The 25,208-nt window shown below is 40.3% G+C and overlaps 2 protein-coding genes across 7 annotated transcripts; one reads left to right on the forward strand and one right to left on the reverse strand.

The window, feature by feature from the left end:
- Positions 1 to 751: 751 nt before the first annotated feature.
- LOC149002938 (putative WRKY transcription factor 20) lies at positions 752 to 16,402 on the forward strand. Of its 3 annotated transcripts, XM_089138927.1 has the most exons (7): positions 752 to 1,231; positions 2,357 to 2,551; positions 5,086 to 5,644; positions 5,744 to 5,921; positions 6,016 to 6,174; positions 15,063 to 15,211; positions 15,299 to 16,402. In XM_089138927.1, the coding sequence occupies exons 1-7, from the start codon at positions 890 to 892 to the stop codon at positions 15,571 to 15,573; spliced, it is 1,857 nt and encodes a 618-aa protein (XP_088995053.1). In that variant the 5' UTR covers positions 752 to 889; the 3' UTR covers positions 15,574 to 16,402. The 3 variants fall into 3 exon arrangements, with proteins under 3 accessions (XP_088995053.1, XP_088995052.1, XP_088995054.1); XM_089138926.1 differs by having other exon boundaries at positions 15,063 to 16,373; XM_089138928.1 differs by lacking the exon at positions 752 to 1,231 and adding an exon at positions 1,240 to 1,908 and having other exon boundaries at positions 15,063 to 16,374.
- Positions 16,403 to 16,627: 225 nt separating this feature from the next.
- On the reverse strand, positions 16,628 to 24,446 carry LOC149002939 (scarecrow-like protein 21). 4 transcript variants are annotated; one of them, XM_089138930.1, is made up of 6 exons: positions 24,395 to 24,446; positions 23,727 to 23,856; positions 23,422 to 23,484; positions 18,155 to 20,792; positions 17,890 to 18,057; positions 16,628 to 16,861 (listed from the first exon to the last, which is right to left on the reverse strand). In XM_089138930.1, the coding sequence occupies exon 4, from the start codon at positions 20,584 to 20,586 to the stop codon at positions 18,895 to 18,897; it is 1,692 nt and encodes a 563-aa protein (XP_088995056.1). In that variant the 5' UTR covers positions 20,587 to 20,792; positions 23,422 to 23,484; positions 23,727 to 23,856; positions 24,395 to 24,446; the 3' UTR covers positions 16,628 to 16,861; positions 17,890 to 18,057; positions 18,155 to 18,894. The 4 variants fall into 4 exon arrangements, with proteins under 4 accessions (XP_088995056.1, XP_088995058.1, XP_088995057.1 ...); XM_089138932.1 differs by lacking the exon at positions 23,422 to 23,484; XM_089138931.1 differs by lacking the exons at positions 23,727 to 23,856; positions 24,395 to 24,446 and having other exon boundaries at positions 18,155 to 18,301; positions 18,842 to 20,792; positions 23,422 to 23,684.
- Positions 24,447 to 25,208: the final 762 nt, after the last annotated feature.

Consider the following 25,208-nt stretch of genomic DNA (forward strand, 5'->3'; position numbering starts at 1 on the left):
GTTTGGTCCTAGCACTTCTTAGGGGAGCTTTTATATAGTTAATATAGAAGGGGCTTTGCCCTTGACCTCGAAGGGATTCGAATTCGACCTCCTATGTGGAAGCGTTGGTCTTTTGCCAACAAAAGCCAGCTCTCGGAGTTTATAATTTCATATTATCGTCCAAATTTTACAATAATGATTTACAAGGCGGTAGGTTTAGTCCAATTGTATTGGTCTAAGTCAAATTCTCGATCTTGATCTAGCTTAGATTTGCCGTTAGGCCAAAATTTTGACCTGTTGGAAGTAATCATAATTTTTGGGAAAACTTCGGGATCTGTGTGAGGTCGGTTGAATTAATAACTGTTATAACTATTATCGATTCACATCGGTCACTAGTTTCTTAGACTAACACTGATACGATGAGGAGAGTCTAAATGGAGTCCAGATTCTCTCCGTTCAATCTACTCAGCAGATTATCTTTTGATACTCACATGAAATATCAGGATTTATATAAAATTTATTCATGTAAGAAAAATAATGTGGGACCCACACTAAGTCCAAATGTCCAATAGTGCCGTGTGAGCCAAGCTGGAGTTGGAACTGGGGAGCAACGAGGACCTTTGAGTCAAAAAAGATAAAATTTGGGGATAATTTTGCCAGATGATCTCTTCAATCAGTGACAGCGAGAAAGTACTGTGTCTTGTCATGAGTGAATGACTAGAATACAAGAACACTCAACCTGAACATAAACTACCAAAAATACCCTTGCAAGCGCGCATACGACGACGAGATCCCATCCACCATCGTTCCTCTTTCGAATCGAATCACATACAGAGAGAGGGAGAAAGAAAAACCTCTCTCCCCACCACCACCCACCCACTTCTGTCTCTCACACCATATTCTGTACTTGATGATGGATGAGAATGTCAAGTTTGAACTGGAATATTCAACAATAGACACTCATGAAGAAGGATCTGCTACTTCTGAGCTTCGATTTGAGGGTTCTAATGGAGAAAACGGTTTTGTTTCGGCTTCTACTCACGTCTTTAATGGCGACGATACGAAAGCAACCCAAATTCCTTTTAGATCGGATTGCACTACTTTTACCGTTGCTGGATCCAACGCTGCTGCTAGATATAAATTGATGTCACCGGCCAGACTCCCAATTACGCGGTCGCCGTGTTTGACGATCCCTCCAGGCTTGAGCCCTACTACTTTGCTTGATTCCCCTGTTCTTCTCTCCAATATGAAGGTTTGTGCTTATACTACTTTAATTTCGTTATCTTAGTCTTAGTTGGAAAAGCTTTTCATTTCTAACTTATATGATCTAAAGATTTAGATTTTTAAGTTATCTCACAAACTCGCAACCCCAATGTTCACAGAGACTAGTTCTTTTAAGAAATATTCCCGAGCTTCTTCTTTGTTGATGGAACGTAATCATAGGGTGCCAGTGTTAAGCGAATCTCATCATAAATTATTGAGGATTCGAATTCTTGTTTTGGTCGTGGTCATTATATGGGAATCTGGTTGTGGGTACTGATTAATGATTTAATTATATGTTAGTTTCGTTTTTCCTTTTGGATTGTGAACTCTGAAAAGTTGGTGGATTTCAGCTGAGGCCATTAGTTAGATTCTGATGTTTGCTTTACGCTATTCTGTTTTTGTTCCTTTATGCCGGTATAGTATGGTCGGACATTTTTAAATATCTGCCCTTTGTATTGACTTGTATTAAGAATCCGTCTCTCTCTCTCAAATCGATCACCTTCTTCCACGGTATGCATCTCCTGTGTGTCTTGGCACAACCGTGGTATTGTATCAACAAGGGGAAGTGGTGACTTTTTGTGAATAGGGGTTTGGTTATCCTTATTGAAATACACTGAGTAAGAGATTTTATTCAGGAGTATCCCAAAAGATGGAGAGGGCAAATAGGTAGTGTATTATGATTACAGGCCTTTCATATTTGTTAGAAATCATCCTATGTATGTGTTCAGTCGGTTATATATCTCTACCTTTGATTGCAATACTGCATATAGTGAATTTTTTTTCTTTCCTTTTTGTTAAAAAATCCATTTTCCTGGAAGGCTGTCTTAGTTCTTCTTACTGTCAGCAAAAGGGATTACTGACCGGTTTTTTGAGATGCCACACCGTTGTATCTCTATTTCTTTACTTTTCCTTTATCCCCCATGTTTTTTGTTGATACAGTATTGATGTTAATGTTCCACTCAATCTTCTTGTGATGATGCTCTTAGGTCCACAAAAGTGAATAAACTTGCTGATTCCATTATTTTACATCTCTGAATTTCATTCATGATTCAGTAGCCAAAAGAAAGTTTTCCTAGTCAATTACTTCTACAAATTTTCACATCTTGTTTTGCAGGTAGAGCCTTCCCCAACTACCGGGAGCTTTTCCAAGCCTCAAATAATGCATTCTTCTGCTTGTCCTGTCACATTTTCTCCTACAACAGACACCAGCGATGAGAATGCTAACAGTGAGAGAGCATCTGCTGACTTTGAGTTTAAACCTCATGTTAGAGAGATCTCGGGGTCCTGCCTATCATCGTTGGGAACTTTGGTAAATGCCTATTCATTGATTTGTTGATGAATAAAAGCTCTGGCAGCTGAAAACTTTTATGCTGTTTTCTTCAAAACTATATATTCTTCAATTAATTTGATTGATTGATTGTTCTACATATCTTGCATCCCTAACCGTAAATGGCACAGGTTATAGTCCATTGAAATTTCCAAGTCGCAAAATTTTCTTGGCAAGTAAATTATTATCTTATTGCTATCAGATAAAAAAAGAGTAAAATTTATTAGGTAGCAGCTCTATACTTGGTCATTACCGGGACACTTCTTTTTCCAAAAGAGAGGTTTGAGTGCTGGTAATGAATGAGGTAGGGGTGGAACTTAGAAAATGAATCAGGTTTCCAGCTAGCAAAACAGAGCAAAACTCACTCCTCGGGGAGTGGATGCAAAGGGAGCAATAAAGAGAGGCAGCCACATGACCATGGTTTAAGGAGTTGGTATCAGATTTGAGTCATTTGACTGGGTTGTTGGATTTTTATCTTTATCAGCAGGGACCAATACCAAATCGTCACCAACTCCTCGTTGGTGCATTAGTAAGGTTTAAGGGTAAAAGATAACTTTTAATTGAATCTAGGGGAAAATCTGTCTGATATGGGCCACTATAGTTCAGCACCGGTTGTGGATATATCCAATACCGGGTCTTAAAATCCCATGCATAGGAAAACTATATTCATGTTTCTTGGGGAATCAATAGGATTAGAGGTGTCTGTAGATGACTTGCTTCTGACTTAAAAAGAAATGGTGTCTGAAATCTGCTGGAAGGGTTTAGAACTGTAGGATGCATGGGCATGCTCTTGAGATATGGGATGATTTGAATAGAGTGAAACTTGGAGAGAACTTTGGTAATGATATATGGGGATGATCCCTAAAGTTTGAGATAGTTTTGATGGCTAGATTTGTTGTAGATCTGAGTTTGAAATTTTCATTTTCTATTTTTGGGTAATACAAAAATAGAAATTAAAAAAAGGGGTGAACACCGTTTGAATTGGAAAGGATGAAACATCATTTGTGTGGGTGATCAAAATTAGATTTAGCAGTTTGAGTCGCTTTGTTGAGAACTAGAACCAATTATTTTTGAAGAATCTAAAGCTTGACAACGTATAAAAAGTCTCTTTTAACTTTAATTATGGGACAATGTCTAGGAAGGTTCTAAGTCTCGGTTTCACCAGGTCATGAAATTGAGTTCCAGTGAGATTTTGGCAAGTTGCTGTATTTTTCCCATCTTGATTTGGTGGTGGATTTCAATGGCTATTTCCCAAGATAGGTCCTAAAACTTGACATTCCTCCTATTTTAAGGCTTTTGAAAACAATGGAAACATTAATTGTTACAAGTTTAAATTCAAAATGTTACCTTGACATTGGACCATAAGTTGTTAGTGTACAGTGTGGGTTAGCTCTATCCTTGGCTATTCCACATTAAAAAGAATCAAGCCATAAACCACTAAGCATTAGGAATTAATTACTTTATTAAGCATTAGAAATAAAAAAGCAAACTATAATTCATTTAAGCGTTAGGCATCGTGTTCATAATCATAAAGCAGTGATGGTTTAATGGTTTGTCAATAACTGTGAGAAAGAGACATAGATTAAAATACGGGTGTAAGTGCGTAAGATTAAACAGATTTAAGTGTAAGTGTGCAATGGTTGATGGACCACAGTTGTAGCGCTGAGGTGAAGGCATCAAAACACCTCTTAGCAAAAATTGCTCAGGTAAGACTGCGTAGGAAAAGCCGGACTCTGCTTTTGCAGAAGCCTTTGGCATCGGGTCGCCAAGTGTGAGTGGGTATCAAGTCTTACCATTTGAGGGTAGCTAGTACAGAAACGGATGTCTGGCTGGAACTGTTCTTGGATCTCCTACCTTTAATCCTGGAGCTTCAATCTTGAATTTTGAGGCTTTAATCTTTTGGTTGATGTGAGATATGCCCTAAAAATGCACTAAAGCTCTCACTTGGAGGTGTTTTCCTTTCACAGCAGATTGAGAGAAGAAGTTGGGTCCGAGATCTTGCAAAAACTGCCTTTCTATAGCCAGTCAAGTCAATATATAACCAAGATTTTGTTGAGATACCAAGATCTGGACCAAGATATCATACAAATCTTGTATTGTCGAACGTCTCAGCATCTTGTCCTGAGACTTCACAAAACTGAGATTTTTACAGTATCTTGTAAGACCAAGATCTGAACACTGCCCATCCAGGGCATCACGTCAGATGTAAGTTGTTCATGAATAGGTCCTCTCTAATTAGACCTTAGATACCATCAACACCTCAACCCCCAAACAGGCAGAGGTATATTTGGGGGTTGAGGTATTATCAAACTCAGTATTTTTGGTGGGAGAGTTTCATTTCAAGGATTGCATTTATAGGAAACCTGCTCCTTTGTGGATAGTAAATGCATATGTTTTTTTATAGCATTTTGTATGTTAGTAGTTTTATTAGAATTTTCTGGGTTGAAAAATACCTCAGGACATGTTTTTCAGGTTTCAATTACCTTACTTTTTAATTTTTTTTTATTGCTTCTAAGGCTCCTGCAGGCCCAAAGTACCAGCAGTCTGAGCCATTTATACAGGTCCAACGTCAATGTCAGTCTCAGTCATTATCTGGGAAGCCATTTTCAGTTGAAAATGAGAGTGTGACAGCCTCCTCAAATGAACTGAAACTATCTGTGGATGCACCAAACCCACCAGTTCCATTGGTTAATTCCAGGGACAATGTATCCATGCAAGTCACTGGTGAATTCCCACAGAAACAAGCATCAGATACTGGGCTCCAGGCATTTCAGTCAGATCATAAAGGCTCCAATCCTTCGACCTTGGCAGAGGATGGATATAACTGGAGAAAGTATGGACAGAAACATGTGAAAGGAAGTGAATTTCCTCGAAGTTATTACAAATGTACACATCCTAATTGCCAAGTGAAAAAGCAATTGGAACGATCTCATGATGGACAGATTACAGAGATTATATATAAGGGTAGCCATGATCATCCTAAACCCCTACCTAGCCGTCGCTCAGGAGTTGGTATGACATTGTCCATCCATGAAGAAAGACCTGATAGGTTTTCTTCTTTTACTGGCACAGAAGGTGATTTAAGAATCTATGCTGTTGATTCAGAATTTTTACGCTTTTCAGTGAATATATTACTTGATATTGTTCTTCCCTTCTTGATATGCATATTTGAAGACAAATCATCCAATGCTCATGGCCAGACATCTCGTCAGATTGAGCCAAATGGTACACATGAGCTCTCTCCCATCACAGCAAGTGATGATGATGTAGAGGGTGCAGCTGCAGAATCAAACAGGATTGATGATGAGGCTGACGACGATGATGACGACGATGACCCTGAGTCAAAGCGCAGGTGTGTTTAGTACGATCTAGATTCTGATTAAATATCCCGAGTTGGTTCGTCATTGAGCTAACATTTTTAACTTGTTGGAACAAACTTTACGCAGAAAAAAGGACATTAGTTGTTTAGATGTTGCTCCAATGGGCAAACCAACTCGAGAACCACGTGTGGTTGTACAAACTCTAAGTGAGGTTGATATTCTGGATGATGGATACCGCTGGCGCAAGTATGGACAGAAAGTAGTGAAAGGAAACCCAAATCCAAGGTATATGCTAATATTGTTGATCCTATGTGAAGCTAAGTGCTGTATTGTTGTAAATTTCCACTCAGATGATTACTTTTACAAGAAAGTCCTTGTCTTTCAATGTCATTCTTTGGATTTTATGTCAAAAGAAACAGCAGACAATCTTAGTTTTTGTAAAATATTGCTTTTCCACACTGTTTACATGGAAGCTGTAACAAAATTAGTACTAGGAAACCAATACCTACGAGTCTACGACAATAGAAAGAAGGAAGAAGAATCTGATGGAGTAGAGAGGAGAAAACCCGGGTGCTTGCAGCAGGTCAAATGAGCCTAATGCAGTTGTGATTTGAATTCTCAAATCAGCAGCCAATAACAAGACATTTTTTGTTGAGGTTTGCGATAGCTACAGATTGAGTTTTTGTTCGTGGATTGAGAACTGGTTCTGAATGTCTGATTCTGACAGTGCTGTAGTTTCTACTTTCGAGAAACTCTGTTTTTTTTTTTTTTTTTTTTTTCCTTTTTCTCCCCCACCTTTTGACTTTCTTTTTTGGGGACAGAATATTCTGTTCTGATTTCTTGTAATTTCAGCCTATAAATAAAGGGCCTGTGATTTTGGAAAGTCTTTCCAGAATCACTAGAAGTTTCACTTCTTCTCATTATTAGAGTCAGATTTCTCACATGGTATTAAAGCTCTTATAGTCAAACCAAAGTTCTTCAAATTGAGGTCTTAGGTCTTCTAAGAGACCACTTTTTCCTTCTCTTGGTGTGCAGCCACCTATTGCTGCAACTAGTATGTTTTTGATTGGTTTTATGTAATTTGACCTTTACTGATCTACTACTTTGTGCTGAAGACCCAGAACATGGATCGACTTGAGTTACCTTACCCTAATCTGTTGACCTCTTCTGTACTCTGCAGAAATCGATTTTTAATGTGTTCTTTCTAGTTCTGGGCTGCTATTCCTTGGTTTTTAGTGCTGCAACTAAACACTTTAGGAGGGACAGAGAAGGTTTCATCATTAGGTTAAACAATGGAAATAGGGGACTTGTCAGAAAGCAAAAAGTCAAGGGCAGTCGGTTAGTCAGATAACATGTTATCAAAGCACTGTCACAGTTGGAACTCTTAGCCTCTTAGGTTCATTCATATGAAGCAAGAGGCCTCATGCAACCTCTAGAAGGTGACGATTCTTGCGCTCAACAACTCCATTCTGTTGTTGAATATGAGGACAACTGGTTTGATGAATCATGCCAAAAGAATTGCAAAAAGTAGATATATCATGTTGAACAAACCCAGCATTATCAGATTGAAGAACTTTAATTGGTAAAGAAAATTGAGTCTTATTTCATTAATAAACTGTTGAATATAGATAAAAACTCGGTTCGATCCTTTTAGAGGTACAACCATGTGAGATGAGAAAAGTTGTCCACAAAAGTAATGAAGTATCTAAACCCATGCCTATTGCTAACTCTACAAGGACCCCAAGTATCAAAGTGAACTAAAGAAAATAAAGACACTACGAGTAGTGACAGCGAGGAAGATAGGTAGCACGATGATGCTTCCCTAACTCACACGCCTCGGTTTAATTTAGATGAGACTTAAATGATAGAAATAAAAGTTGCAATCTAGCCAAGGAAGGATGACCTAGATGACAACAGTCCAATGAAACGTAGAGATGCCATTATCAAAGGGAACAATTGGGGCAGCATATCTAGATAGTGAAATCCCATTTAGCTCATATCATCTCCTAATCGTCTTCCTTGTGTGGGGATCCTAGAAAACACAAGAGGCAGGGGTAAAGGTTAAAAAACAAGTCAAGGCTTTATGATGTGAACCAAATTCTAGGGTTTAGCTTGTAATGATGTTGTCCTAGATTTAGGCTCACTCTAGGATCCTCTCTCAAGGAACCAGCAGTCTTATAGAAGATTTCTTGGAGGAATTAGGGTTTAGGTTTGAGTTCAAGAGGCTCTGGCATTGACGATGAAAGGGTTTAAGGTTCGGATACTGGTGAACTGTAATTCCAGGATTATGATTCTAGGTTAGGGCTTTGGGAATGATGTTTTAGAGTTTTGGTTGGGCTTGGGAAGTGGCTGCTGTTGTTGGTGATTTATGTTTTCAAATTAATTCTAATAGGTATAGATCAGTCCTAGTGGGTTTAGGATGGATTTGAAGAGTCCTACAGGAGTAGGGATTCTTGGAATGGGCTAGGGTTGGGATTGAGAATGATAGAGGGGATAGGGAAGCTAATCCTAAGAGGGTGAGGTGATTGGTGTTAGGGTTTAGAAGATATAGGAGTTCTATTGAAACTAGAGTTAGTTTTTCTAGAGATTGAAGATGAGTTGCATAAATATTAGAACCTAATGGATGAAGGGCTTTTTATGATACTAACAGTAGGGATTAGGGAAGGGGAATGATGTGGTCCTATAGGGGAAGGGAGGGGTTGATAGGTTTAGGAGATCTGGCGTTACAAGGGAGGGGGTATAGTGCTGCCACAGGGAAGAAGCAAGGTGGGAGGGACTTGCGGGTAGCTTAGGAGGAGGAAGGGGTTAGGGAGGGGCTGGGGTGAGGTTTACTTACTTTTGAAAGAAGGAAAGCTGCTGTTAAGGTTGAATCGCTGCTGTAATTGAAGAAGATGAACTCTTAATCTGCCGTGGCCCTACCAAGAAAGCCATAATTGGGATTTCCTCGAAACTCAGAATTTTTATTCAATTCAACTTGTCAATTGCAAAGTAAGGAGGCTTTATTTATAGCCTCAAAATAAGACTGATTAGCAAACCTGAGTGACTTCAAACCGACTTACACTCTTAACTTGCCTAACAACCTCCAACATAAACAAGGACTCTATCATAACTTACTCTAAGAGGGACCCAATTAGGATTCTAAAAGTAGATACAGAATCCTAATAAAAAGTAGACTTGAATTAGGCAACTCCAACACAACTGGGAACAAACCTGAACAAGGACTCTGCGGTAACTCCCAAAACACTAACCCAAATGTGAAAACAAAAATAAATCTAGGGTCCTGACACAAACTGGACTCAATGGGATCCAGATCTAAGACACCATGAAAATGCGTGAAATTACCAAAGTAACCCTGGTTTGAATTAGGGGTCTTAGGGTTTGGGGAAGTAACCCTAGGCCCTGTGAAACCGGTTTACATCTTAAACTTTAGGGATAAAAGATTGAAAGGAAAGTGAGCAAGGTGTAGAACTAATGTTAGTAGTGTAAGGGAAGGTGTGGGAGAAACACTTCCAAAACCTAAGATAGGTGTGGAGGAGCCAGTTATAATGACGATAGAACTATTAGCAGCATGTTTCAAAATTTTGTAAGATTTGGGGTATCTTGAGGTCAGTGAATCGTCATGTTAGTGTGAAATAGGCCTGACTATAATTTCAGTATCTTCTGAAGTTCCAGTAAATTGAGGGTCTTTCTAATTTTGACATTATAAAGTCATAAACTCGACAGAATTTGGCAACCAAGAGTTGCAGAGCCGTTGACCTTCCTCTCCATTTTTGACTATATCTTGCTCAAATCAAGGGGGGGGGGGGGGACAGCATTCTTGCTGGCAAACACGTGGTTGCTGTTGATTGAGCCTTCCAACATCATTGTTTAGGTGTTCTCCAGACTGAGGTGTCCCATCTTTCTCCAAGCTAGTATTTTTGAAAATGCATGTTCAATCCTTATTGAAATTAATATATGTTGAACGCCGTAGGCTGGTCTATAAATGTCACCAATAAAATACCACAGATCTTTCAGATACAGCATCTCAAACATGGATATCTATAATAACTACAGTACCAACCATAAAAGACAACCCTGGTCAGATACAGAAGTCCACTAGTAGTCAAACAGTTGGATAGGGCCGCAAACCTGGACAGTGATGGCAGACTACTGTATCAAGTCCACGTTATGATGATGATTCAATGAGTGGACAAGAATCAGGAACCCAAAAACCAGGATATGAAACAACTTACCAGATTTTGGGAGATTTTGTACAGTAGAAATTTAGAGGCTTGGATTAGCCTCAAACTAAGATTGAAGGACCTCACTTGATGGGCCTTTTAACACCTCAAAATATTTGAAGGATCTGAGTGTCATATCCATTGTAGTGGCAAATATCAATTCTACTCATAGAGCCCTGAAAGCAGGGCATTCGCCAGATGTAAAAGAACTCAGAAAATTGAAGCCTTGGAGGAAAGTCATTAGGGAATCAATACCACCGGTAACTTAATTCATCTACCTTATGTTATTTGGATGCTTTCAAGATAGATTCACATTCTAGGCTCTCTCCGCTCCATCCCTTCTTTGGAAGAAATCATCTCCGCTATTTGGTCCCACAAAGCCAATCGGGCCTCCGGCCTTGATGGTTTTAGTATGGCTTTCTTCTTGGCCACTTGGGACTTCATTGAGGAAGACTTGGTGCAGGCCATTTATAGATTCTTCCTTAACCCCTCCCAACTCTCGTCCATCAATCAAATTTTCATTTGTCTCATTCCCAAAAAGCCCAAAGCCTCATCCCTCTCTAATTTTCGGCCTATTTTCCTTTGCAACCTCCTCTATAAATTCGTCTCCAAGATTCTCGCTAACCGGATCTAGCCAATCATGTCCTCGTTGGTAAGTGCCAACCAATCAACATTCATTTTTGTTCGGAGTATATCGAACAATATCCTCCTCTATGCAAAGATTGGTCGAGGTTTTGATAGAGTCGCCCACTCCCCTTCTGCCCTTCTGAAAGTAGACCTCCATAAAGCTTTCGACTCTATCCGCTGGGACTTTATCAGTGAGGTTTTCTCCTCTATGGGCTTTCCCCCATCTTTTGTCGATTGGATTGAAATTTGCATTTCCACCCCTCATTTCTCCATCATCACCAATGGATCCCCACTGGGTACTTCTCTCCCAGGGTTGGCATCCATTAAGGCTGCCCTTTCTCCCCCTACCTCTTCTCCCTGGCCCTTGAAGTTCTTTCCTGCATCATCCAATCTAAAACCGATTAGCTTCTTATCTCCCCCATCCCTAAGTGCAAATCCCTCAAGCTTATCCACCTTGCCTTTGTGGATGATCTCATGATCTTCTCCAAGACGGATCACTCAATCTTCTCGATCCTTGACTCTCTTTCATCCTTTGAATCCCTCTCCGGTCTCTGTGTCAACCTCGAGAAATCTACCATCTTCATCTCGGGTGTCTCAGACTCTACTCACTCCTCCCTCCTCTTGCTCTCTGGCTTCAAACCTAGCTCTTTCCCTGTCTCCTATCTCGTCCTTCCTCTCATCCATGGTAGGCTCACCCGTCACTACTGCTCCCCGATGTTGGATCACATCAGAAAAAGACTCCCAGCTCTGGAAAGGAAAACTTCTTTCATTAGCCAGTCGAGTGGTGCTTATTCGGTTAGTCTTCCAATCATCTTACCTTTATTGGTGTGGTATCTTCTCCCTTCCCAAATCCTCCATCCACACCATGAAATCCCTTTTTTGTGCTTTCCTCTAGAAAGGCCAAGAATCCTCCCATTTTCTCCACCCTATTAGCTGGTCCGTCATCTGCCGCCCAATTTCTGAAGGGGGACTCGGTTTATGCCGTATCCAAGATATTAATATGGCCTACCTTCTAAAACTCATTTGGAAAATTGCCTCAAAGCAAGACTCCATCTGGGTCTCTTGGGTCTATTCCCACCTTCTCAAATTGGACTCTATTTGGACTACCCCCATCACCTCCACCCCTTCCTGGGTTTGGAGAAAGCTCATTCTCCTCGTCCCCGAGCTCTTTCTTGCCATCTCGTTCCAAATCTCCTTAGGGTCATATATATCTTTCTGGCTTGATCCGTGGCATCCATCGAGCATCTTGTACCCCTCCTTGGTCCCCGTTTGGTCATAAACCCACATCCCTAAATATCCTCATTCATCACTAATGGTTCTTGGCCCCCCCCCCCTTCCCCATCCAACCCTCATGCATGTTTGGGAATCCCTCCCTCCCCTTATGCCATCTGCCCGTGACCTCACCATTTGGCTCCCTTCGCCCACTAAATCCTTCACTACCTCTTTATCTTGGAACCTCATCCGAACCTCCTCCCCTCCTGTCCCTTGGGCTCCTTTAGTTTGGTTCAAAGGCCATATCCCTTGCCACTCCCTCACCCTTTGGAGAACCCTCAACCTTGCCCTCCCCACCCAAACCTTCCTCATCAATTGCCATATTCAGGTAAATCCTAACTGCATCTTCTGTGATATGGGTATTGAGGACCTAGACCACCTATTCTTCTCTTGTCCTTTCTCCCGATCCTTTTGGACTTTAGCCCTCTCTTCCATTTGGCCTTGGTCGAGGCGTACTTATGGCTTTGCTCGTGATTGGAATTGGATCTTGAGAATTTGTTCAGGATCCTCTAATTGTGGCCAAGTTGGTAAGCTAGTATTTGGAGCTATAATCCACCACTTGTGGTGGGAGTGCAACCTTAGGAGATGGACCTCCAAATCTTGTACTTTGAACTTGATTTGGAAGGCCATCTGTTTTGATGTATCATCTAGGCTTTCTTCTATCCCCCATCCCCATGTTATTGATTCCCCAAGGGCTAGGCTCATTGTTAGCTCCTGGGGTCTCTCCTCTACTTTCCGGTTTCCTCCTTGATCGGTTCATTTTTTGTATCTTCTTTTAGTTCAATTTATATTATTAATTCACCCAAAAAAAGAAGAAGAGAGATTCACGTTGTGGAGTAATCCACACAAGATGCAGCCAGCCAGTAGATCTATAAAATAAGAAGCCACAGTTTCATGTTTTTCAACTACAAGAAGAAAAGCTCTACAGAACTTCTAAAACACAGAAGGTTGTAAGAACTAATGAGACTGGTAGCAATATGAGAACCTGGAGACCAGCACTTAATTGGGCCCCAAACCAGACCCAAATGGCCCATTTTAAAGCTGGCCAAATACCCCCAGGGTATTTTAGTTATTTTCCAGCCCTTTTAGGGCTCAAGAGGGGTCTGGTTGGAATCCCCCTGAATCCCTCTGATCCAAGGGTCACAGATCTGCCTTTATTTTTTTATTTGGGTCAGTATTTATGAGATATGATTAGAGTCTTAGTCTAGTCAAGAGTCCCAGTTAGAATCAAATTTAAAAGGATTCCTTCTGGATAATTACCTATTTATTTTGCAAGATTGTTGGGAGATTCCTTTAATTGGTATTGAGTTTGTAAAGGGGATTCGAATCTTAAGTGGATTCCCTAGTTAGAGATTCCAAGTCTGATTAATTAGTTAGAATCCAAGTTTGTTAATTAGAGTCCAAGTTGACTGCAAATCAGTTTTAAGTTGTAAGGCTATAAACAGCCCCTCTTATTGTGAATAAAATCAGTCTGGAGTTCAAGAAAATCAAGAAGTGTGGGCCATGGGGAGGAAACCCTGTGGGGTCTGGGCTGAAGAGTGATTCGTGTGCAAACTCAGCAAGTTCCAGCAGCCATCTTGTTCCCCAAGCTCTCAGCAGCCAATTACAACCCAACTCCAGCATACAACTTGAAGGTCCAGCATTCCCACATTAATTCCAACTGCAGCCCCTTCCCCTTCATCGCATTGCACCCCCAACCCTTCCCCTCCATCACATGACAACCCCATCCCCCGTTTTCCCTCTTGCAGCAGCAACAAACCCCTCCCTTTCCCTTCCCAGACCCAGCGGCAGCAAACCTACCCTCCTTCCCCTAGCAGCAGCCTCTCTTCCCCTTTTGTATATATATATATATATATATATACCTCTTTCTTGAACTTTGCAGCAGATCTGAAACAGAAAAGAAAAGAGAAGAGAAGAAAGAAGAAGAGAAAATCAGGATTCTTGAAAGAATCTTGGGATTCTTTCAAGAATTCAGCAAGAATAAGTAGAACACCCCTCCCCCTTGGCTGCAAGACTCCCCTGCCCCTTCCCTCCAAACTGCAAGCTTCCTCTTCGTTTTCCCTTGACTGTAGACCTCTCAAACCCTAATCCTTCCTTTCCCATTCCACAATGTCTTAACCTAATTTACCTTCCCAACATCCTACCTAGGATATGATTTAGTATCTCAAACTATAACCATATTAACCCTTACCTTCCTGTAGCTACATATCAAAGACCTCAGTCATTTCCATCCCATCCTAGGGTACCCTTGGGTATTCTAGAACCCTATTTGGTTTGAAATCCCTTCCCATCTTACTTTTTCACCCCATAGGTTATCCAGCAATTTTCAACCATCTCGAAGTATGCCCAACCCCTCCCATATGATACCCATAGGATACCAAAACCAGCTTATAATTGAAATCCTAGCACTTTAATGGCCCATATGTTTGCCAGTTCTAATTCCTGGAAAGCTAACCTAGATCCTGGGTTACATCAATAATAAGGCGAGAACGCTAGAGCTCGTGGTAGGTTCTAAATAGTCTTTCCTTCTGTCTTTGTGCTATATATTTTTAAAAGGCCATTGTAACTTTTTCTTGAATTTAAGGAGGACGATATCTTGAATCCAGTTGTACGAAGTTCCATGAACTTCTGATGCAATGACTCTCCTTGGGATCAAAGAACCGGAGCCTGATGCTCGTATGTATGGGGTCTTCGGAAGAAGCAGTCTGCCCAATGGTAATGCTTCATTTTGGGAAGCTAATAAAATGGCCGTTGGGACTCTTAGACCCATGCGAGAGGTTAATGGAGATTTTGGTTCCACAGTTTGTGTACTCTAGCTGACCCTTAAATTATATGTTACTGCCTTCAGAATGGCTAACTCAAAACCTGCCTGGCTGCCCGATGAACTTTCCTGCCTTTTCAATAAAAAATGAAGATTACGCTATTATTATCATTATTATTCTTTTGGTAGAGGATGAAAATTACATGATATGACTATGTCTAGATTATTAGAGAATCTGATTTTCTGGTTTGTCTGAGATCTATGATGATTCTAAACCTGGTCATGTCATGCAGGAGTTACTACAAGTGCACGAATGCTGGATGTCCGGTAAGGAAACATGTGGAGAGGGCGTCACATGATCCAAAAGCGGTAATAACCACATACGAGGGAAAACATAACCATGATGTACCTGCTGCTAGAAGTAACAGTCATGATACAGCAGGTACCACCATTCATAATATGGCTTTAAATAGCATGTTGAGGACTAGGTCAGAAGAAAGTGACACCATTAGCCTTGATCTTGGAGTAGGCATTAACTCGAGTCCTGAAAATAGATCATTTGAGAGGCAGCAGGCACCCGATACTCAGCCTTTCCAAAGACTGACGAATATTGCTGGTCCCGGTCGCACTAATATAGTCCAAGCAACATCAGTTTCACCCTATTATGGTGCTTTTAACAGTGGCATGGAGCAATATGCATCTAGAGAAGACCAAGGTGAAGGCTTTAGCTTTGAGACGACACCATTGAATCATTCTTCTAACCCATATCAACAGAATGTGGGTAGATTATTATCAGGTCCATAAGATTGTTTCAATGGCAACAAAGAAAATAAATGCTGCAGGTGTTATTCGCATAAGGCAAATATCAATGTTTAACCTGGTGAAGGTATCATTGTTTCGTATCCAATCAACTGTTGTTGCTGTCATCTTGTTTAGTGTTCCTCATGCAATTGCCTTCCCCCCTGAAAGCTGTCTCTTGTTGTATATTTGATTTAACCTTTGTAAGCTAATGACTAATGTAAAAAATGTGAAACTAATATACTCAACAATGTTTCTAGTCAGACTGTATTATACTGCAAACTGTATACCTCCCTAGAGCTCCTGGAGATGGCTCTTTCAGTTTTCACTTAATGTTCATCAAATTTAATGAACTCTTGTTTGCAGATGAACTAATTTTCATCCCAGCCGGTACTTAGCTTATGCTGTTGATGCCTAGAGCTCCTGGAAAATGGAACAGAAAAAACAATGGAATTCTAGTTACTAGAAAAGTTTGTTCAACTTCATATTTGCTGAAGGGACCGTGATAACCTCCTTTATGTCATCTCCCTTCCGTATCACTAGAAATCTCTAGTTTGCCATCCATTTAGTATGTCTTGTATCTTTTGTATTTTTGCCGAAAAGTTAAAAATTTCTTTCATATGTGGTCAAAGGTTTCCTACACGATCAACCGAGGAGCATTACCTAAATTGACACAAAAATCTGCGGCATCACAGATTGATTGGACTTGAATTTCGTGGATGAATTTTTTTTCTTCCCTATTCTTATAGAGTTTCAGAATTTTGCTAGGTGATTTAAGAACAGTAAAATAGAGTTTCTGAAAATCCAAGTAGTGTTCTTGGTAGTGGCCGAAGTACCAGAAGTGCCTAGAGACCTACGTGTATCAACATATATGATTATCCTTTAAGAACCCATTGGTACTTGTATACATATCAACATAGTCTGAAGCCTCTGTCAACTTTAAATCATATTTAGACTCTGCTTGCTATGTATTCTTTGAAACAGATTCTGGGTCATGAATGCATTTCCGAAACAAGAAAACAGAAAGCAGTTCAGAACAGGATATCAACTTGCAGTTCATCCAACCTCACATATTGGGCTCTAGGATTTAATATGGAAAGTTGCTTGTCCTTTACGCACACAGGCTTTTAAATGGTTATAGTAATCAAGATCACATGTTGAATAAGCACAAATCACTGTCACTGAGAGTACGATGCCAATCCATATCATTGTTTCTTTGTTTTTGGAAAAATTCTCTATCATTGCTTCAAAGGTCCTCCATATGTTAATGCTCTACCATAATTGAATATGGAGACTGCAAAGCAAACACATAAGAAGAATAAAAATTAGAAGGCATTCTGGCTTTATTCAAGGTTCGTTCAACTACATCCTTCCTCCTATTCCTTGTCGGAAAACAAAAAACACCAAAAAAAAAAATAACAATAATAAAGAGTAAAAGGAAGGAAGATTGTTTAGGGTTCAATAATATCTGAGTTGGCTGATTCGCTATCGCACAGCTCCTCCAATTCCATACGGAAAAACTTGAAGACACCCTTTTTTTTTTTGGTAATAACTTGAACTTGAAGACACCCGGAAAATACCAATTTCAGGGCTAATGGGACTCGTTCAGATTGAGTTGAGGGGGTTGATCTGGATCCAGATTAATGGGTTTAAACCCAATGACGACTGTTTCTCCAGTTCAGTTTAATTGGACAGTCTCAGGTCCAGCCAAAATGGTGTTTACATGAACTTAACTGAAGATGAGCAGAAGACAATGAGGTTGTATGTTTGATGCAGGGACCAAAGGTCTTAAGAAACTGTCATTATGCACACTGTTTCAACCATTGAGTAGGAAATAGTAGGATCATCTGGGACAGCAAAGGTTTTAGACAACACCGTGATCAATTGAAGGCTTATTATAAAGGGGACAATCAGATATTATCTGAACAGCCCTCCTCCGGAGAACCTGATATTTTATAAAGCAAAGACATTGCATCCCCAATGGGAGAGAGATATTATTATAAAACCCTTAAAGACAATCTTTTCCTGCAGTTTATGTGATCTACTTGGATAACCTAGCCAGGCCTCACCGGCCAATGACTCGGTTGTTACCAATGAATCGAACTTCCAAGTGGGTTCACCCGATGCAAATAACATGTGTTTAATCATGGCAAGAGAGGCTCAGGCAGTTAGCTTGCCCCTCTATCTATATTTTCTTGGATGAACAATAACTCGGTGGCAGTGGGCAGGATGGATGCAGCAGTAAAGTTGCACGACTATAACCTGTTGATTGCGGATGCAAAACTTGGAAAAGAAAACAAAGCAGGGGGTGAGACTGCATACATTTGGCCCTTCCAGTCCCTGCAGAAGCAGCAATGTTGTGCACTACATCATTCTTTGTAGGGCGTCAGTGGTCCATGCTCAGTAAATGCAGAAGGGCACAAATCTCGCTGGATTACCAGCTTAGCAAGGTGCCTTCTCCAGCATGATAGTCCTCTTGGCTTCATCAGCCTGTTAAATATTCCACAGGACCATATTCCTATTTCAGAGAAATGACACTTGGTACTTATGTGACGGACTAAATTTAGCGATGAAAAAAAGTCCGCACCTTTTTTACCAACATGAAGACAACTCCGAGCAAATCTGGTTGATAGCCCAGAAACTGATGCGTTGACTCTTTTTCTTCATTGAGTGCATCAAGACTACTGTTACTCCCCTGCCATTGAATAGCTTAAAAATACACCTAACTCAGCATCTAAAGAGTTATACATGTTAGTTCCATTCATATACCATGCATCACTACCAACGTATGTCTCAATTCCAGACTAGTAAATAGTAGAAAAATTCCAAGCCCAGGTAAAAGAGAGGGCAGTGAGGTAATGATGCACATCAATGTTGATATCATTCAAAATTCTAGACCGAATTTTAAGAGTAAGACCATGCCTAGTCCAGCAGTACCTGATGAGCTTATGAGCTAACATATGTGTGCCTTGGGGTGCAGGTGAGGGTAAGGGCATGGAATGTAATCAACGACAAATGTGGTGCCGAGGGCTTCCGCACAAGCAGAGTCCTCCGCGCATCCGGGGGGGGGGAATCCTCTAACAAAGACATCAAATAGACAGTCTTATTGAAATGCCATGCCAAAACTGATGATCTATTCCAGATATTCAGATTAAGTAGTCACTTTGGGAAATGGCTTTCCGTGAACAGCTAGTATAGATTACCATATACTAGACACTAACACTTTCTATATTTGTAACTAAGAAACAATGAAACAAAAATTTACAGGTTTTACCTGGCCTGAGAAATACATTTTAAAGCAGGAGCACATCACATCCCGTTCAATATTCATTTCCATGCACAGGATGAAACCAAAACTCTGTTCATCCAGCCAAGATGGAGAGCACCATCTCTCTCCTCTAGTGTATATTTCTCACTGTATTTTTCCAGCAAGGACTTTATGGTAGCATTCACCAATGAGCTCAAGGGATATGGAGTGAACCCAGCCATTGTGAACCGTGACCTCCACTTCCCTAGAACCTCATGACGTTCCACTCTTTCAGAACCTTCACATGCTATGATGTTCACCACATCACGTGCTAGGCAGTGCTGCTCTATGTGAATTCGTTCCCTATGATCCCTAGGGAGTGTGGCATCAATCGACTCGAAAATAGCTGTATAATAATTTAGAGTCTCAAGGAAACGTGGCAAGAAAGGAGCAGTATTGGTGTTCGATTCTTGCTCCACAAGTGTCACCACCTTAGGTGACAAGCTCTTCACCAATCTGAGTAGCCGGTCTCGGTGGTTCTCAGTGCCTACACTCTCATCTGGCATGTGGTGCAACATGAATGCAAAATTTACGGCTATAGCTTCCCCAGGATGAACAGAAATGGTTTCAAGCTCAACCTGACATCCAGACATAGCTGCTGCACAGAATTCAAAGGGAACATTGTACGTCTTGGCAAGCCTTGAGAGTCTCTGTCCCACAATATGAAGTCCTCCTCCTCGAGCATAGGCTGATACAGAATCATCAATAGCAGTTATACGGATGTGTGGGGGCCCAATGGGGCGAGCTGCCAGAGCCTGGATAAGGGTGATCCATTGGCTGCCTTGTCCAATCTGGAAGTCAATAATGTGGATTCTGTGTTCATCCTTCAAGGCTTCTGCAATAGCACCATTAGCAGACATATATCCAAACTTGAAGTATGGGCAAACCTCATACAGGACGTGCATGTATGAGAGGAGCTCAGCACTAGCAGGCTCTCTGCACCTCAAGGCCTTGTAGATCGAACTTCCTGAATGGGCCAACCGTGCAATAATCCCTTCTAACATATAGGCTCCCAACCGCTGGATTGGCTCTCCTGAAACAGACACCATCTTCTTTAACTCAGCAATCAACCATTCTGCAGTCAATATATCATTATCTGATACAGCTTCGGCACAGGCAATGAGCACCTCTTTCAAGTCCCCTCGTGGGATCATCTCTACCATTTGTTTCCATTTCTCTGAAGGAGGTTCTGGGGCTCCACCATCAAGGTTGCTATCAAAGCTGTCCACCATATCTGAATCAGGCCCCAGCATCACTGTTTCCAGTTCTCTCAGCTTATGTCTCAGGTCATTGACATCATCTGTTATGCAGGACCCACTTAATGGAGAACCATAGTTGTTTTCAGGGGAATGATATGGGACTGAGCAGTATGAATGAGATTCTTGTTGTGATACAGGACTTCCATTAGGTGAGAAACTGAGAGTAGATGGGGAGTTGTGAACCTTGTAACTCCCAGTTGCTGAGGATGGTTCCAGGGTGCGATACTGTTTATAAGAAGTCTTAACAGGAAAATTCTGAGGCAGGCAATAGGTATCATCCTCTTGCACCAGATGGTACAACATCTCTGACTTGCCTGAACTTCCATGTGGAAGGGAAGTTTGCCTTGAAGAATAATCTCCCCACTGACTCAGCCCATCCACCGAGGAACTATTGTAATAATGATAGTTGTTTCTGGCAGTGTCATTATCTGACTTTAAGTGAGAACTCATCATGGTTAGCAATTAGAAGGTAGTGGCTTATTAATGCCTTTCTGGATTGATGGATCCAGGACAGATAGTCATAGTCTGTCCTTGACAAATAACCAAATTAATCATCTCCAACCAGAGATACTAATATTGAAGTCAACAGCTCCTTTGTTCTTTGCCAATTTCCATCAGTGGTACTTGCACCAACAAACAAGTTAAAGACACAGCATCATCTGCAATGAAGATAAGAATGAATGGTGAAATTCTGTTTTCAGAAAAGAGTAAAGAGAGAACACAAACATGAGGACAGTCAATCAATGTAACAGAAATAAATCTGAAGGCTACAAGTACTTTATTAAAAGAATCTAAGATCATTTTTAATTATGGTGCTCCTAGTTTGATTTTTGTGTGTGTGTGTGTGTGTGTTTGTGAGAAGAAAAGATAAAATTAGAAGTAAAAGAGGTGTAGTCTGGATAGAACGAGTAAAAATGGTTTCAGGATGTATGGTGCACAATATAGTACGCATTCTTAAGTTTATTTCACTTTTAAGTAAAAAGATCAGGCTGAAAGAAGCCCAAGGAAGAAAAAGGAAAATTCTCAAGACTGGGAATCGAAAACTTCGATGGACTGGCCAATTGACCAATGCTACCCTAATGGTCCAAACCCCCGGCCTTCTCTTATTCCAAAATGAGGAAAAAATCAACTACAAGAGAAATAGGGAAATCATGTGGTAATTACAAGATACTCTCTGGTAGGCAGGATTGTCAGAGCTTAAAGACAAAGTGACAGAATAACTACTAAAGGAATTATTTCATGACAGTGCCATCCTATGATCTTACTGCTCCTAATTAATTCTCAGTAAGTTTTACCATTGCTAAAGCCCATTTCTTTTCCTTCTCTACTTCTTGTGGATGTAAAGGAGCTCTAACACACAGGCTTCTAGGATATAGAAATTAAAACCAAACACATCTAAGTAACCTTCATAAGAAGATTCTCATTGGTAGAAGAGACATCCACATCAATAACTATATAAACAACCTAAAACCATTTCACTCATAGTAGGGATTGAAATGGGATCTTACTACAAAAGAATATCAAGGGATTTTTTATATTTTATTATTATTATTTTAAGATTGCTTTAGCTCCTATTTCAGTCTCGTATCCATAAATCTTAAAAAATATTTGTTTATGGCAAAAACTAATTTATGTTTCCACAATCACTTCAGGTAACTGGGATCCAACTAGTGGTAAGCATTTGAGTTCACACCGCCCACTCTGAACACATAGGAGGCTCGGGCCACAGGTCGTACATAAGCCGCCGGGTTGCATGCGAGAAGAACACCCAACATAAAGATGCACACTCCTCCATGTGAAATATGAATCTTCATTGGAACTTTTTGGTAGTAGTCATGAGTCATGACCAACAGCCATCAGCAAGCAATCCCGAAATGCCTGGGTTGCTTAGGAAGGTTGGTTCAGGCAAGGAATGAGATGATTCTAAAGCCAGAGCAAAAGAAAAATTGTAGCCAATGCGAGAAGAGGCGGTGGGTGGGCTCGGAAAGGTATGGTAGCAAAATGGACCGTGAAAAGGAAAAGACTGACCCAATCGGGCCTTTACTCGTATAAGGTTGTTTGGTGTAATGAACATGGGCAATAGGTCTGCCCATCCAGGCCTCTTAATCCTCTGATGAAGTCCATTCGAGAGGAATCATTCGGTCCATCAATAGAAAAAAAGGCACCAGGCTGCGCGATGCTGCCGACGCAGTCACCAGCTTCGTGCTAGCTACTCTAATGACGCAATCTCTAAGTTCCCATGACTTGGCTGTCTTCCCAGGGATTACTAAGAAGTCAGCAGACAAATTAAGGGCAGACTCCAACAAAGGATACACTATCAGACACAGCACGCCAAAGGAACATGTATATGTAACTGAGTACCTTGATGTGTCATAGGATCTCAGTATCATAAATAAGATTAACAAAAATACAAAGCTGAAAAAGAACAAATGGATGAACACTGAATTTGACCCACCAACTGTTAAGTCAAACGGATAAATATGCAACAAGGGAAAGCAGCCAGGGGGGTGAAAACAATAATTCAAATGAAAAACCAACGTTCGCGGATCACATAACTAACAGACTGCAGAACCCAAAACCTAACTCAAATAACATCAAGATGTGATCATTTCAACTCTTAAATAGAAGTGAACTTTCACCCAGCAAGGAGAAATTCAGAAGACATTACTGCAACGGAATTGACCAACTCATGTGAAAGGAGTGCACAAATAGCTGGGCAGATTACTTCATCTGCTAGAAGGGAAAAAGAGTTGGGGCGGGGGTGATAGAAAGGGAAGGAGAGGCTTGATTGCAAAATACGCCCTGTGACATATATATATAAAACAAACGAGCAGAACTAATTTTGAAGGATAATCGAACTAAAAGTGAGGGAAACGAGGGTGGAACAGAAAACAGAGAAGAAACCAGAAAGAATCCTCAATTTCAACTAGCGTTGATAAATCCATGACTTGCGCCATTAGGAAGAAAATGAGCAGCTTGACCAAGTGTAAGCACCCGTCACCCAATTCTTAAGAAGAAACAAAGCTCAGAGAAGTTACAACTTCTCATAGCTTCCAAACCCTTAATGAAACATTTAATTTCAAAATTCAGAAACGAAGTTATCAATTCTCACCCCTGCAGTTGAAGAAGACAAAAGAAAGAAAGAGAAAAGAAGCAAGGAAAATTTGGAAAAGAAGAAGGTGCACATAATTCTCATTAAAGAAAAGAAGCAGATAGTAATGAGCTTCAACTAGAACTCCTGAATTTCCTACCAACCTCTGCTTGTGGAAAAGAAAAAGTCGAACTGACCTTTCAAAAAAATTCCGTGACTAGCTTATTCCACATGTTAGCACGTAACTAGAACCCACCCATCTGTAACTTCAAACATCCAAACCCAATTAAAACTTAGTCAGAACTCTGCATCTTCAGATAAACGAACCCACTCCATGAAATAAGAGGAAGAAGGAGATATCTTTATCTGTCCTCAGAAACAGAGAAATTCCCTTTAAGGAACATCGCCAAACACAGATATATATAAAGGAAAAATCAACAACAAAGGAAGTTCTATTCATTCAGTTAATATTAAATCAGTAACTAATGGGACTTTAACATACCTCCTTTACTTCAAGGAGGGCTCTTAGGTGTCGGTGTTTATCTCCACGTAAGGGTCTTGTAGAGTCTGAATTCGTTCTTAGGTGAGAAAAAGGGTAGCGGGAATTGTTTATAACCGAAGACCTCAACATTCTGAAGAAGAAGAAAAAAAAAAAAAACACATTAATTCAACCCATATCAATATTCTCGGTCAAACTAAGACAAACCCAGTTCCTAACCACCGCACGAATTCTTTCTACTCGTAAACATTAAAATAAAGAACACAAGAAAAAAACCCATAAAACAAGTTGCAGGAACATGATATAATTCACATCTTCACTTCTCTGAGGTAATAAAGCAAACACCTGAATGAAAAGGTAACTTTTAGCTAAAACCCAAATGCTTATGAGAGACATTATTAACTTGATTATAGTTAGGAATGAGAGTTAGGAGAATTTTGTGAAGAACTGTCAAAAAGGGTCAAAAGAAAGAAGAATCTTCATGCAGTTTGATCCTTTGATCAAGAAGAGTTGGTGGGTATTAGGGATTTTATCTTGGGATCAGAGGAAGCTTCAGTAAAAGAGTTTTTATCCGAAGGAAGGAACAAGGGTATGGCCGCCAAAGGGGACATTGACCATGGTAGTTCTTCTGCAAAGGGTAGAGAGAGAGAGAGAGAGAGAGAGAGAGGCACCTGGTCTTGCTACGCGGAAACTAATGGCTTTCCTCGTCATCATCTGTTAGGCATGCTTCTGTCCTTTCGTCACCATTAGAGGGTGCTTTTATAATAACGTTATTAAGGCTAAGACTTGCAGTGAGAGAGAGATTAAAGGAAGCTAAGCACATGCTAACAGGTTTCTTATCTGAAAGGAAAAAAAAGCTAAGTACAGGTCAGCTGTTACTAGATAAGCATATTTTCTTCTTTTTTTGGTAGATATACTAGATAGGCACTTTGAGAGATTCTCTTTGTCTTTCATCAGCATCCCATAAAAAAACTAAAAATAAAACGGAAAGGAACATTTTATAAGAAAAATTATACTTGAAAACTTAGATACGTGTATGGATTTACTCTCTCTACATAGGAGGCTATCATGCATCACTATGTCAGAAAGTTTATATATAAATAGAAAATTCTTAAAATACATGAAAAGCATTTTAAGCATATGGTGGATTTAGGTAGCACTTGAAACTGAAAGTATATCGTCAGTGCAGACCATCTTTTACGTTGACTTCAGCCAACAAAGCAAAGATTTAAGTCATCCTTGAAAATTTTGTAACACTAAGAAAACGTAGTTTGTTGGATATTGCCATCAATAGAAGTTTCAAAGTAGGTAAGAATTTATAAAAGAAATTATACTTAAAAACTCAGATACATGTATAGATTTACTGTCTCTACATAGGAGGCTATCGTGCATCATTGTGTCAGAAAGCATATCTATAAATAGAAAAATCTTAAAATACATAAAAAACATTTTAAGCATATGGCGGATTCAAGTAGCACTTGAAAC

Source organism: Hakea prostrata, chromosome 10 (genome assembly GCF_041222555.1).
Source record: "Hakea prostrata isolate BN-2017 chromosome 10, UWA_Hpros_2, whole genome shotgun sequence".
Classification (NCBI taxonomy): domain Eukaryota; kingdom Viridiplantae; phylum Streptophyta; class Magnoliopsida; order Proteales; family Proteaceae; genus Hakea; species Hakea prostrata.

Coding starts and splice junctions, on each gene's coding strand:
- LOC149002938 (XM_089138926.1), top strand. CDS start 890: ATGATGGATGAGAATGTCAAGTTTGAACTGGAATATTCAACAATAGAC. Junction 5,645..5,743: donor TTCTTTTACTGGCACAGAAG/GTGATTTAAGAA, acceptor GCATATTTGAAG/ACAAATCATCCAATGCTCAT. Junction 5,922..6,015: donor GACCCTGAGTCAAAGCGCAG/GTGTGTTTAGTA, acceptor AACTTTACGCAG/AAAAAAGGACATTAGTTGTT.
- LOC149002939 (XM_089138932.1), bottom strand. CDS start 20,586: ATGATGAGTTCTCACTTAAAGTCAGATAATGACACTGCCAGAAACAAC.